At 47.4% G+C, this 13,376-nt stretch overlaps 1 protein-coding gene across 4 annotated transcripts in view; it reads left to right on the top strand.

Moving 5' to 3' along the window:
* Nucleotides 1-2,195: 2,195 nt before the first annotated feature.
* ACSF2 (acyl-CoA synthetase family member 2) overlaps nt 2,196-13,376 on the top strand; it is a 31,975-nt gene continuing 20,794 nt past the window's right edge. For 3 of the 4 annotated variants that reach the window (XM_068977107.1, XM_068977106.1, XM_068977104.1), the window contains exon 1: nt 2,196-2,323. In XM_068977107.1, coding sequence (XP_068833208.1) covers nt 2,196-2,323 — 128 coding nt within the window. Of the gene's footprint in view, nt 2,331-2,859; nt 2,889-12,623; nt 12,636-13,376 lie in introns of all 4 variants that reach the window. The other variant, XM_068977105.1, reaches the window with a different exon arrangement.

The raw sequence follows: 13,376 nt of genomic DNA, 5'->3' as shown, positions 1-13,376 counted from the left end.
CATGTGACCGAAGAATTCTGATCACCATGATTTGCTTCCTGGACTCAGAAACTCTTGCATCAGGCATTTCCGTATTCCTTTCCCCCAACCCTCCTCACCTTCCTTGGAACTCGTGCCTACCACAGGTCTCAAGGCTTTGCAGAGATGAAAAGTAATTCCTCCTCCCCCCAAAAAGTTTGCAATATACCTCATGCAGAGGAAGGTGTCAGAGTGTAGACACAGGAGGAAGAAGATGGGAGAAGAAACTACCTAACAGTGAAAACTGTCTCTGTTACTGTACTCAGTGACTACCCTGGCCCTCTGGGTGAGGCTGGTATTATTCCCATTTTAAAGATGACTGAGGCTGGAAAGGCCCTGTGACTTGCCCAAAGCCTCACACTGAGTATAGACAGAGCCTTGGCCAGTGCTTGTTGTGCCCACTTTGATCTTGGGCAAGTAGCTGAACCTCTCTGGGTCTCAATTTCTTTATCCATAAAAATAGAGACACCTTCCAAGGCATTCCTATTCTTAGTAGGTTGATTGTGAGGGCAGAGATAACATCCTTGAAGAGTCTAGTCTGGGGAGGTACATCTTGAAATTGGTGGCTGTGATTCCACATCTGTCTGGGAAGTCAGGCAAGCCCAGTGTATGCAAAGAGGAGGCTGGAGCAAAGTTCAGGAAGGAACTCATCCGACCCTTCCCCCCAGGACTCTCAGACTAGCCAGGAAATTTCAAGGGCCTGCAAGGTCACTAGCTACTCTCCACTTCACAGGCCCAGAAAGGAGAAATGACTTGCCCAGGGTCACCCAGCAAGCTAGTAGCAGAGCCTGCCAAGTAGGGCTTAGTACCCAGACTTGGGATACTCCCTAGGGCCCCACATTCCTTGGGCTGAGCCAGCAGAGTCTGTGAGTTAGTCTGTTAGGAAGACATGTCCTTGCAAGTCCAGCTCATTATAATCTGTGCCCCTTTGTCTTTCTTCCTGCACCATCCTATATCACTGAAACGTGGGGACCCTCTCCAGGAGCCAGGGTTTCAGGGGGTTCTGAAGTCACTCTCAGGATCATGAAGAGGAGCAGTGTAGTCTCCTTCTCACAACCCCGATTGAGCCAAAGTTCCCAACTAAAAATAAAGGTCTTAGGCCAAGTCCCACCCTCAGCCACCAGTTCTTCCTGGCCCAGTGTATATCCCGACCTCTGGGTCAGGAGCAGGAAGGTCACCCTGCCAGGGCCTTTCCCCCAGTGTTCTCCCGCTCCTCTGGAGGAAGGGTCATGGCTACACAGAGACACTGCGGATCTGGCACACGTGCTGACCTGGCACATGTGCCGCCTTGGTGCCCAGTGCCTCTTTGCCTCGCCAGGTCCAGAGATGGCCACTCATCTTCTGGGCATTCTGCACCTGCATCTGGGTCTCCAAGGCCTCAGGGAGGGCCTGGAGAGAGAGGTTTACTTTACCTTCACACTTTGGAACAGCATGGGGCACAGGTTCCAATGCGCGAGGCCACCGGGAGCAGAGATGGGAGACTGACGCTGGGGATGTGGGGGTACCAACTGGAGCCCCTTCTGAAGCTGACATCTATCCTCAGCCAGTACTTGGGCCTGCTGGGGGCTCTGCACCCTTTGTCCCAGCTACCTCCCCTCCGCCGAGGGCCCTCTCCTCCAGCTAGCATCGCTGGGAACGCGGGCTCCCCTGGCTTCAGGCCTGCAACCCGGGGCGGGCAGGGTGGGTAGGCCCACACGTGACACACACACCCACCCCCCCCCGCGCCAACAAGGCTCGCGGACGGGAGATGGGGGGTGGCAGGGTCAGGGCGGGGGGGGGGGCGGCGGTGGCCGGGCCTGACCTCGCCGTGCAGCTGGCTGCCCCTCTACGAAATCAACAAAGTCTTGCGCCTCCAAACCCAGGCCCCGGGTGGTTGGGAAGGGAGACCTGCCTTGGGCAGCGGCCGTGGACGCCCGATCCGGAGGGAAACCAGGGCAATTCTTCGAGGGTGGGGGTAGGAGGGGGAGGGCTGCGGGTCCAGGGGAAGGTGGCCCGCGAGCAGGCTCTTCCTCCATGCCTCTCTCGGCCTCGCCTCGCTCCGCCCCGCCCGCCCGGCACCGAGTCCTCTGAAACCCATAGGCAGAGGCGACCCTCCCGCCTCCCCGCCCGCTCCGCGCTCGCCCCGCCTCGGCGCACTTTAAAAGTTTTCTCTGGCCGGGACGCGGGCGTCGCGAGCCATGGCTGTCTGCGTCGGGATGCTGCGCGTCGCAAGGCTGTGCGCCCGGAGCCCAAGGGTGCTGGGGGCCTGGGTCGGCCTCTCCCGGTCTTGGCAGGAAGCGAGGTTGTGGGGCGTCCGTCCTCTCAGGTACGCGGCCCTGGAGGAGAGGGACGGGTCAGTCCCCTGGGAGGGGGTCTTGGGGATCCTTCAGAGCCTCTCTGGGGGCCGATCGCGCTCAGGCTGGGAGGTCCTCGGCTGCCCCACCTCCGGGTGGCGCACGCCAAGGTGAAGGTACCCCCGCACCTGGCACTCAGGCAACAGGAAATGCTGGCCTGCCGACGCAGACTGGTGGCTGCAGCTGGTGGCTGTCAGGGACCCTGCACTGACTCTGGGCTCTGGTCCGGGGCTTTAGGCTCTTCCATTGGTGGGCACACTGATGACCAGAAGTGGGGCCTCTAGCAGCCTGTCCTGAGGGGGAGGGGCAAGGGCAAGGCCTGCGCTCAGTCCCCAGGACACTGGGTCTGAGCTAGACCCCTTTCACTGATAAACTTGGGGACCTCCCACCCCATGTTGTCCACCCCAGGCCACTAAGCTCTGCAGTGGCTGCTCTTCTCCCCGACTGCTAACACTGCTTGGCTCCTTGCTACCTACTGGGTCTGTTTTCTTCTATCCTCAATGCAGAGGGTGGGATGGGGGCTGGCAGGTGGAGGATGTGCTCTGCAACAGCGAAGTAAGTTAATGGTACCTCCGTGTAAGTCTGCAGTTGTGAAACTGTGTTGATGAAGCAGAACTGGGCTCCCACTGATGTGGTCAGTGGTGGCTTTTACCTTCAGCACCCAGCAGAGGGAGGCCTGGGCACCAGTGAGTCTGCCCTGCCACCCAGCTAGGCCACATACTAGGGCTGGGGTCAGGACACAGCTTTGAACACCAGGTGGAGGGGAGGCCTGGACATGGAAAAGGGACAAGAAGCCGGAAGAGGTTTCTTGTCTGAGAGAACTGCTTGTTTAAAAAAACAAAAGGAGGAGGAGGGAAGTTGGAGGGAGACGGCAGACTCTTCTTGGGTTGGAGTTCCAAGATCACAGTGTTTTGAACATGCTGGTTTCTGAAGATGGAAAGCATATGCCGTGCTTTCGGGTCACCAGGCCTAAGTTCCTGGGGAAACCCAGTGGCTCAAGGCGCGTCAGCAGATGGGATTCTGATAAAGAAAACAATTCTCCTCTAGCTTGGTCACTCACTACCTCCCGGTGCCTCCCTAGGCAAGCTCTGCCATGGCTAGCTTGTAGCCTCCAAGCCTCACCTCTGGTCTTCAGGATGCTCCTTAGACTGTGAGGGCTTTCCTTATTTACTCTCCAAAGCGAACATGTTTCACGATGCTAGGTCAGGCCACCTTTGACCACATGGCATCCTTCCTGACCTTTGACTTTATGTGTAAATAAAGCAGACCTCTTGCCTGCCTCAGGCTTACAGTCGCGGATTAGGGGCACCAGGCCTCAGAGAAGTTCTGACTCTGTCAGGAGGAGATCCATGGAGAGAAAGATTGCCTCAGCATTTGGCCTAATTCCCCTCCATGCCTGCCACTGCCGTGTGCTTAAGGCGTTACCTACTGACTGTGGTGGTTTGACCTGATTTTGTTCCTGCTTTGCCCTTAAGAAACCCTCAAGAGTCTCAAGCATTCAACAGATATTCCTGAGCGCTCACACCATGCCAAGCACAAGGTGGATGCTGTTGTTACAAAAGCCAGCAAACTCAGTCTTCCAGAAGTTGTAGTCCAATGAGGGAGAAGATAAGTCAGCATGATTACTACTCACTGTTCTAGGTGCCATGGTGTGAAAAGCTCCTGGACTTCTGTACTTTGCTGTTTCTGATCTGGTCACATACAACCTGCTTTCTTTCTTTCTAGGATTTGTTTATTGATTTTTTGGCTGTACTGGGTCTTCGTTGCTGCACACTGGCTTTCTCTAGTTGCCACAAGTGGCGACTACTCTCTAGTTGCAGCGTGCCAGGCTTCCCATTGTGGTGGCTTCTTTTATTGGCCAGAGCACGGGCTGTAGGCTCACGGGCTTCAGGAGTTGCAACACATGGGCTCAGTAGTTGCGGTTCACAGAGTCTAGAACACAGGCTCAGTAGATGTGGTGCACAGGCTTAGTTGCTCCATAGCATGTGGAATCTTCCCGGACCAGGGATCAAACCGGTGTCCCCTGCGTTTCAAGGCGGATTCTTAACCACTGGACCACCAGAGAAACCCTAGACTGCTTTCTTGCTGACCAACACCCCATGCCTGTTACTTATCAGATCCCCAGTTTTGCCTGTTAGGAAAAAGCAAGAACTTTGAAGCTAAACTGCTTTGGGTTATAGCCCTGGCTCCTCTGCCTACTTGGTACATGACTTTAAGTACGTTACCTAACCTCGGAGCCTACGTGGAGTTTGTCACTAACGCTGCTGCTTGCTGTACTGACAAAGGCTTGCTCTTCTCAGTCTTTGTTTGGGGGGCAGGGTCGGTCTCTGAGAACCTCCAGATGGGGTCTGTGTAGAAATTTCAAGTGATTTGAAGGTAGGAGAGGAGTCCCTCAAGAAAGTGTCCTCTTGCTTGCGTCTGGTTCTCTCTCATGGCTAGTTACCAAGATGTCAGCCTCTGCCAGGCCCAAGTCTAGCCCTTGGATCTGCTGGACAATCCCTTATTCACCCAAGTCAGGGCTGTCCAGAGTCTTTTTTCCAGAACGAAAGAAGAAACTGTTCATTGCTCTCCAAACCTCCTGAACTACCAACTCCTTCCCCTTGTCCACACACCTGCTTCCCCAGGGAAGGCAGATGATCTAATTTGGAGCTTCAGGCACCCTTGGAGGACAAAATCCGATGCTGATTCCTGGTGAACCTATGATAAGCAGGTTTCCTTCAGACCTCTAAAACTGGCCTGGGGCTGCCTGAGAGGCAACTGCATCTGGGGTGTTGGAAGCACTCAGAGGTGGTGAAGACAGAGAGAACCACGGCTCAAGCCTCTCAGAATTGGGTGTGACCGTCAGTGGGGGTGGCGGGGTGCCTCCAGTGACTCAGGGCCGGTGGTTGGGGCAAGGGTGTGAGTGGGCTTCATGGAACACCCTCCAGAGGGATGACTGTAATCAGGTGGGACTGGGACTGGAAGCTATAAGATGATGTCCCTGTATCAGGGGATTATATTAAGCTAGGAATTATTTTGGGTAGAAATCAATATACAAAAATATGCTCTTCTCATAATCTACCGAAGATGATTAACAAAGTATTTGGAAATGATATCCCTACTCATTACTCCAGTCTAAATGTAATAATAGAAAATAAACTATAAACTTGGACACTGGACATTGTAATCAGTGAATGGTACACAATGGTTTTAGTTAAGTCTCCTGCCTTGCATGCAATTGGTATGCAATCTACTGTGGAGGTCCAGTGAGGGATACAAGGATGAGTAAACTTGTTTCCAGATACTGCTTTGCCTAAAAGGGATCTGCAGATAAGGATCACAGACCCACTGATTCAAGGCAGTAAGGGTGCTCAATCAAAGCAGGGAAGGATCTGATAGGTGGGAATGGGATTAGGTTAGACTTCCTAAAGAAGTTGGAATTTGAGTCTTATCCCTCCAGTAACAGAGCTGTGGTTTGAAGGATGAAGCCTATATACTTGTATAAACCCTTGCCTGTGCTTGAACTCTTTAAACCCTGGGTATGAAGCCCTCCCAACATCCCCACATTATTTATTTATTCAATCTACAAAGACTTTGGAACCAGACAGATCTGAGTTCAAAAGAATCACTTTCTAGCTTTGGGACCAAGTTGAACTTAAGACTTTTGTTTTGTGTAAGTTTTGTTTTGTACTGTTGTGAGAATTAAATGAGGTCACATAAGAAAATCCATAACCCACAGCCTAGCACTAAGATTTTCAACCCACAGCATTGATGAGACTGTGATACAGATAATACTTATGAAACAGTGGCTTTGCACATTCCTACAATGACCCCAAGACCCACACATTAGAGCCTTGCCTGGAGAGTAGGAGGAAGACAGTTCTCGTAGAGGCAACTGCTTGAACCAAGCTGTGGCTGCTCTGTGTTGGCAGACCTATCCATGCTTATGCCGAGTGTCAGTTATAAAGGGCTGCTTCCCCCCACCCCCGATTATATGCTGAACAAACCAAAGTACAGAATATAGTTTCATCTCTTGAAGGGGCCTTTGCTAGCGGACTGTCCTGATAAATGACGGGTACCACTAACTCTGCCAAGTGCCTCTCTCTTAGAAATAAACAAGCTGTTTTTCCAGTTTGGAAAGCACGTTCTGTGACTCTCATTGGCATGTATGTGTTTTTCAGTTTAGGAGTCAGGTGGTAGGAAAGCAAACCCAGCCTTAGTATGGCTTAGTTCAGTATCGCTTTAGGCAAGTCCCTCAACCTCTCTGGACCATGGTTTCTTTGTAAAATAGACCACTTGGACTAGAAGCACTCTTCAATATTTCTGCGGACATTTTGTGATTTCTAGGGAGGCTGGGCTTTGAGGCTTGGATCCCCGAATCCAAGAGGGCTGTGGTCGAAGTTTGAAGCCTTCATACTTATATGAAATCTTAATTGTGCTTGAACCCTTACGAACTCATCCTAACCTCTGGACTCTCTGGTTTTCTCTAGCCCTCTGTGAGTGAACAGAAAACATTGAAGGATTTGACCCTAGAAAGCAAAGATCTAAACCTTGTATGTGGGGTTTTCCTGGTGGCTCAGATGGTAAAAAATCTGCCTGCAATGCAAGAGACGTTGGTTTGATCCTTTCCAGGATTGGAAGGATACCCTGGAGAAGGAAATGGCTACCCACTCCAGTATTTTTGCCTGGAGAATTCCATGGACAGAGAAGACTAGTGGACTACAGTCCATGGGAATCACAAAGAGTTGAGCATGACTGAGTGACTAACACTTTCACTTTCTTTTCCAAACCATGTATGTACCTTAGTGATGCCACCAAGGGCAAGTGTTCTGAATCAGCCTTCACCCTTGACCTCTGTGTGCTTTCCCCAGTAGCTCAGAACAGTGGCTCAGTGGAAAATCTGCAGCATAGATGCCTCCCATCCCCAAGTATTTCAGGCTTTCGAAAATGCCCTCTGTCTTCTTGAGTTCACTGGACTCAAATAATAATTTCCTGTTTACTTTCTCTACATACACACAAACACGCATACACTCTCAGTTTTATTTGAGTTAAAAATGGAAGCTTTCACCAATATAGAGTGCCCTGCTCAAAATCTTGGTTGTAGCTCTTACCACTTTGGGGTTCTTTGTAGTCTGTATTCTTTGTTAAGCTGTAGACTCCATCAGGAAGGTTATGTTGGGTGGTGGAAAGATCATGGGACTTTATGGTATAATGCAACTGTAAAATGTACAAATCATAGTGTGCAGTTTGATGAATATTAACAAATGAATACACCCATTACTCAATACCCCAAGATATAAAACTTGTCCATAACTATAAAACACTGCTATTCAGTAGAAATAGAATGTGAGGCACATATGGAGTGTTATGTTTTTCAGGAGGCATATTTTAAAAAGTAATAAGAAATAGGCAATAAGTTTAATGATATATTTTCTTTAACTTAGTAGAGCCAAAGTATCATTTCAGCATGCAATCAATCATGTAAAAATTGCTAAGGAGGTATTTAATATTCTTTATTTCATGAAGTCTTCTGAATCTTGTGTGTATTTAACACTTACAGAATGCTTCAATTCAGACTAGTCATGCTTCAAGTGTTCCAGAGCCCCATGTGACTGGGCTGTCGTAGAGACAGCACAGCTCGAGAAATTTCTCTAGTGCCTCTTTCCAGTCAGTTCCCACCCCCAACCAGAGATTATCACTATTCTGATTTCTAATCTCTGTAGATTAATTTTGTCTATTCTTGAATCTTAGAATGAATACTCTTGTGTCTAGTTTCTTTTGCTCAAAAACCAAGGCTTGCTTTGGGAAGAAGTGACCTATTGATCTTGAAAAAAAAAATTCATGAAAGCGTGTGTTATACATTAAACAATTTAGCTTTCCTGCATAACCATGGGGAAAAGGACATGATCTCCTGTGCCCAATATTTCACCTCTTGGGTGTAGCAACAGAAAGGCAGGCTGAGAAGTGGGGTCCTCAGAATAGGTGTAACAAATGTGCCCAGGGATTGTCCCAGGAGAGAGTGGTGCAGACAGTGTGACCTCTAGGCCCACTGAACTGGGCAGCCCAGTTACACTTTGTGGTCCTCAATATTTTATCATCTAAGAACTGTTTTTTTTAATTAAACATTTTATTTTGAGATAATTGTACATTCACATGCAGTGGTAAGACATAACACAAACAGATCTCATACAGCTTCCCCCAGTGATAGCATCTCGTAAAACTGTAGCACAGAAGCGCAGCCAGGATATTCACACTGATACAGCATCACCACTACAAGGATCCTTCAGGTGTCTCTGTTATAGCCACACCTACTTCGTTCCCACTTCCACCCCTCCTTAGGACCTCTCACAGTCTGTTTTCTGTTCCCCATTAATTGGATTTTGTCATTTCAAGAGGTTATGTAATGGAGTCATACAGTATACAGTCTTTTGAGACTGGTTTTTTCACTCAGCATAATTTCTGGAGATTCATTCAGGTTGTTTTGTGTATCAGTAGTTCCTTTTTTAATTGTTAAATAGTATTCTTTGATATGGATGCACAGCTGGTTTAACCATTCACCCACTGATGGACTTTTGGGGGTGTTTCCATTGTTTTCAAATAAGGCTGCTATATGCATTCATGTACAGGGTTTTGTGTGATTGTAAATAAGTCTTCATTTCTCTGGGAACATAATTGCTTATAGTTCTCCTCAGTATCCCCAGGAGATTGGTTCCAGGACCCCCCACAAATCCCCAAATCTGTGGTGGTCAAGTCCTTTATACAACATGGCAATAGTGCAGTCAGCTCTCCCTATCTACTGTTCCACGTCTGCGTATGGAACCTGTGGATACAGGGGGCCAGCTAGATGTATTTCTTTGGGATAATTGTCAGCAGTGCAATTGCTGGCTTGTATGGTAGTTGCGTGTTTAGTTGTCTGTTTTCCAGGATGACTATAGCATTTTACATTCTCACCAACAATATATGAGTGATTAGCATCCTCATCAGTATTTGGTATTGTCACTGTTTTTAATTTTTGTCATTCCAATAGGTATATAGTGATATCTTATTGTGTTTTTAATATGCATTTCCTAATAGCTAGTGAAAAAGTTGGCTTAAAGCTCAACATTCAGAAAACGAAAATCATGGCATCCGGTCCCATCACTTCATGGGAAATAGATGGGGAAACAGTGGAAACAATGTCAGACTTTATTTTTGGGGGCTCCAAAATCACTGCAGATGGTGACTGCAGCCATGAAATTAAAAGACGCTTACTCCTTGGAAGAAAAGTTATGACCAACCTAGATAGCATATTCAAAAGCAGAGACATTACTTTGCCAACATAGGTCCGTCTAGTCAAGGCTATGGTTTTTCCAGTGGTCATGTATGGATGTGAGAGTTGGACTGTGAAGAAAACTGAGCACCAAAGAATTGATGCTTTTGAACTGTGGTGTTGGAGAAGACTCTTGAGAGTCCCCTGGACTGCAAGGAGATCCAACCAGTCCATTCTGAAGGAGATCAGCCCTGGGATTTCTTTGGAAGGACTGATGCTAAAGCTGAAACTCCAGTACTTTGGCCACCTCATGCGAAGAGTTGACTCATTGGAAAAGACTCTGATGCTGGGAGGGATTGGGGGCAGGAGGAGAAGGGGACAACAGAGGATGAGTTGTCTGGATGGCATCACTGACTCAATGGACGTGAGTCTGAGTGAACTCCAGGAGTTGGTGATGGACAGGGAGGCCTGGCGTGCTGCGATTCAGGGGGTTGCAAAGAGTCGGACACGACTGAGCGACTGAACTGAACTGAATGATATTGAATAACTTTCCATGTGCTTATTTGCCACTTGTATTTCCTTTTTGGTGACATATCTCTTTATGTCTTTGCCCACTTTCTAGTTGAATTGTTGGTTTTTTACTATTGAATTTCCAGAGTTCTTTATGCATTCTGGATACTAGTCTTTTGTCAGATTTGTGGCTTGCCAATATTTTCTCCTACTCTGTAGCTCATCCTGTTGTCCTCTTTAACAGGATCTTTCATAGAGCGGAAATTTTTAATTTTGCTGAAATTAGTTGATTAAGTTTATGGGTTGTGCATATAGTGTCAAGTTTAAAAATTTATTGCCTACCCCTAGATCCTGAAGCCTTTCTCCCTTGTTTTTCTCTAGATTTTAAAAAATAATTAATTAATTTGTTTGCTTATTTTTGGCTGCACTGGGGCTTTGTTGCCGTATGTGAGCTTTCTCTAGTGGCGGCGAGCGGGAGCCACTGTTGGTTGCGGTGCGTCGTCTTCTTATTGCAGTGGTTTCTCTTGCTGCAGAGCACACGCTCTAGGCACACAAGCTTCAGTATTTGCAACATGTGGGCTCAGTAGTTGCGGTGTGTAACTCAGTAGTTGTGGCTCCAGGATCCTAGAGCACGCAGGCTTCGGTAGTTGTGGTGCACAGACTTAGTAGCTCTGTGGCATGCGGGCTCTTCCTAAGCCAGGGATTGAACTGGTGTCCCGTGCATTGGGGAGGATTCCTATCCACTGTACTAGCAGGGAAATCTGCCTGTTGGTTTTCATTGCGGCATACAGACTTCTCTCTAGTTGTGGTAGACTGGCTCAACAGTTGCAGTGCATGGCCTTAGTTCCCTGACCAGGGCTCAAATCTACATCCCCTGCATTGGAAGGCAGATTCTTGACCACTGAACCGCCAGGGAAGTCTCTCTAAATGTTTTCAGTTGTAACGTTTTACATGTAAGTCTGTGATCTATTTTGAAGGGTGTTTTTCCCTTAAGAGATAGGTTGAAATTCCTATTTTTTGCTGAGGACCTTTTAACATTATAGTCATTCTTGTGCTCTTGGTGGCCACTGTGCAGTAAAATGGCCATCAATTAAGAAAATGACCATTCACTAGTGCTCTCTGGATTTTTATCTGTCACAACAGCACCTTCATTTTCTTAAACACTAGGTTGCATGTTGTAGCTGGTGTAAATGTGGCACTCATCTTCATGTGTACATAAAAATTTTAACTTTCTTTCAGGGTAAAATAGATATTACAGGTTAAAAGTTGTTCCCTCCTTCACAAGCATCTGCCATCTCTATTCCCAGATAACCACCAGCCTAGTGTCTTTCTGCAAATAGCGAAAGGAGCCCCTCTACACCTGTAAGAATGCAGCCCCCATGGTGTGTGGGTCAGTCCAGGGGCTGCTGGGTTGAATAATGAATCTTGGGGTGATGAGCAAGCGAGATGGAAGAGGAGAGCCTGCCCCTCACTTGCCATGAGCTAGATGTACTTGCACATTTAGCTGGAACTGTGTCTCCCACAAGGGTGAGTACATTGACTGAGGACTGAGGCTTGCCCAGGAGGATGCCACGTGAGCATCACGGGAAGCTTGGGGGCCCTTCCTGTTTGCATTAAAGTTCATCTGGTCCTAGCCCTTTATACAACGGGTCCAGTGGGTCATTCTGTCCCTGCCAGCAAGTTGTTCTATCTTTTGAACATTGAAGTACCCTTCTTAGAAGATTATCAAGCCTCATATTTCTTTTTCTTAAAAACTTCACATGGAAAAAATTTTTTTAACATGATCATATGATCAAATAACAAGCACCTGTGTACCTACCACTTCAAATTAAAATATAGCCATGCTGCTGCTGCTAAGTCGCTTCAGTCATGTCTGACTCTGTGCAACCCCATAGACGGCAGCCCACCAGGCTACCCCATCCCTGGGATTCTGTAGGCAAGAATACTGGAGTGGGTTGCAATTTCCTTCTCCAATGCATGAAAGTGAAAGTGAAAGTGAAGTCGCTCAGTCATGTCTAACTCTTCGTGACCCCATGGACTGTAGCCTACCAGGCTCCTCCATCCATGGGATTTTCCAGGCAAGGGTACTGGAGTGGGGTGCCATTGCCTTCTCCAAAATATAGCCATACTTGTTACACAAAACTATAAATAAAATAAATATTATGGCTCAAGTTGATGTCTGTTTTGTAAGCCTCCTCCTACTCACCCCTCACCAGAGAACTACTGTCATAAATTTAATGTACGTCATGTCAGAGCACATTTTTTGCTTTTAACATGTCTCTGAATCCATAAACAGAATAGCGTATCATTTGTAAAGCACTTAGAATCATGTCAAGCAAGCAATAAATGCTCTTTGTTTTTTATCCATAAACAATACTTATGCTTTTATGATTTTTGCAAAAATTATATCACAGTGCCCTTCTGTTTTCACCCAAAAGTATGTTTTGAGATCGGTTTACACCGACACCTATAGATGTAGGTAATTCTTTCTTCCTGATGTTTACAAATCCATTATGTGACAACATCTCCAGCAGTGCAATTCCCACGTTAGAGGGTTGGCATTTTCAACTTTTCTAGAAATTACTCTGGAGAGGCTGTGCTGCTATGATCACCAGAAGCAACTGAGAGCCGCTGTTTCCCCACAGCCTCACAAATACTTAGTATTCCTGAACGAGAACGTGTTTGCCACTCTGGTGGGGAAGCTAAAGTGTTCTTACTGTGGGTTGATTTACATTTCCCTGATTACCAGTGAGATTGGGTGTCTTTTGAAGTGTATTCTGTGAATATTCATATTCTTTGCCCATTTACTGTGTTAGATTACTTGTCCTTATTGATTTGTGGGAATTTTTTTCCCCTTTAATACAGGCTAAATGTGAATCTTTTGTCTCCTATATATAAAATGAAATTTGAAAACCCAGGCAGTTGCTGTCTTTTAGCTTTGTTGATGATTTTTTTTTTTTCTTAGAGCGCAGGAACCAGACTGGCATCAGATGCCTGTGAGGGGAGGAGCAGAAGCCAGTCCATGACTTGAAACAGAAGCAGACTATTTATTAAAGCTTTCTTGCTGGTGGCTGGCGTGGCACCTTGCCCAGGGCAACAGTGGTCGGCCTCAGTGTGGGGGCTGTTCCTGTGTCCATGGACCCCTCACATCTAGTCACCATGCTTCCCTGGTGGCTTCTGAAAGCATTAAGAGGACTTGCGCAAGACCTGAGGTTATTCCAGCTTCTGATAGGGACAGGGTTCACCTGCAAGCTCCTGGCCCAGATCCCAGAAACCTCTACCCAGCA

This window comes from Capricornis sumatraensis, chromosome 8 (assembly GCF_032405125.1).
Source record: "Capricornis sumatraensis isolate serow.1 chromosome 8, serow.2, whole genome shotgun sequence".
NCBI classification, from domain to species: domain Eukaryota; kingdom Metazoa; phylum Chordata; class Mammalia; order Artiodactyla; family Bovidae; genus Capricornis; species Capricornis sumatraensis.
This window is presented reverse-complemented; position numbering and strand designations above follow the sequence as displayed.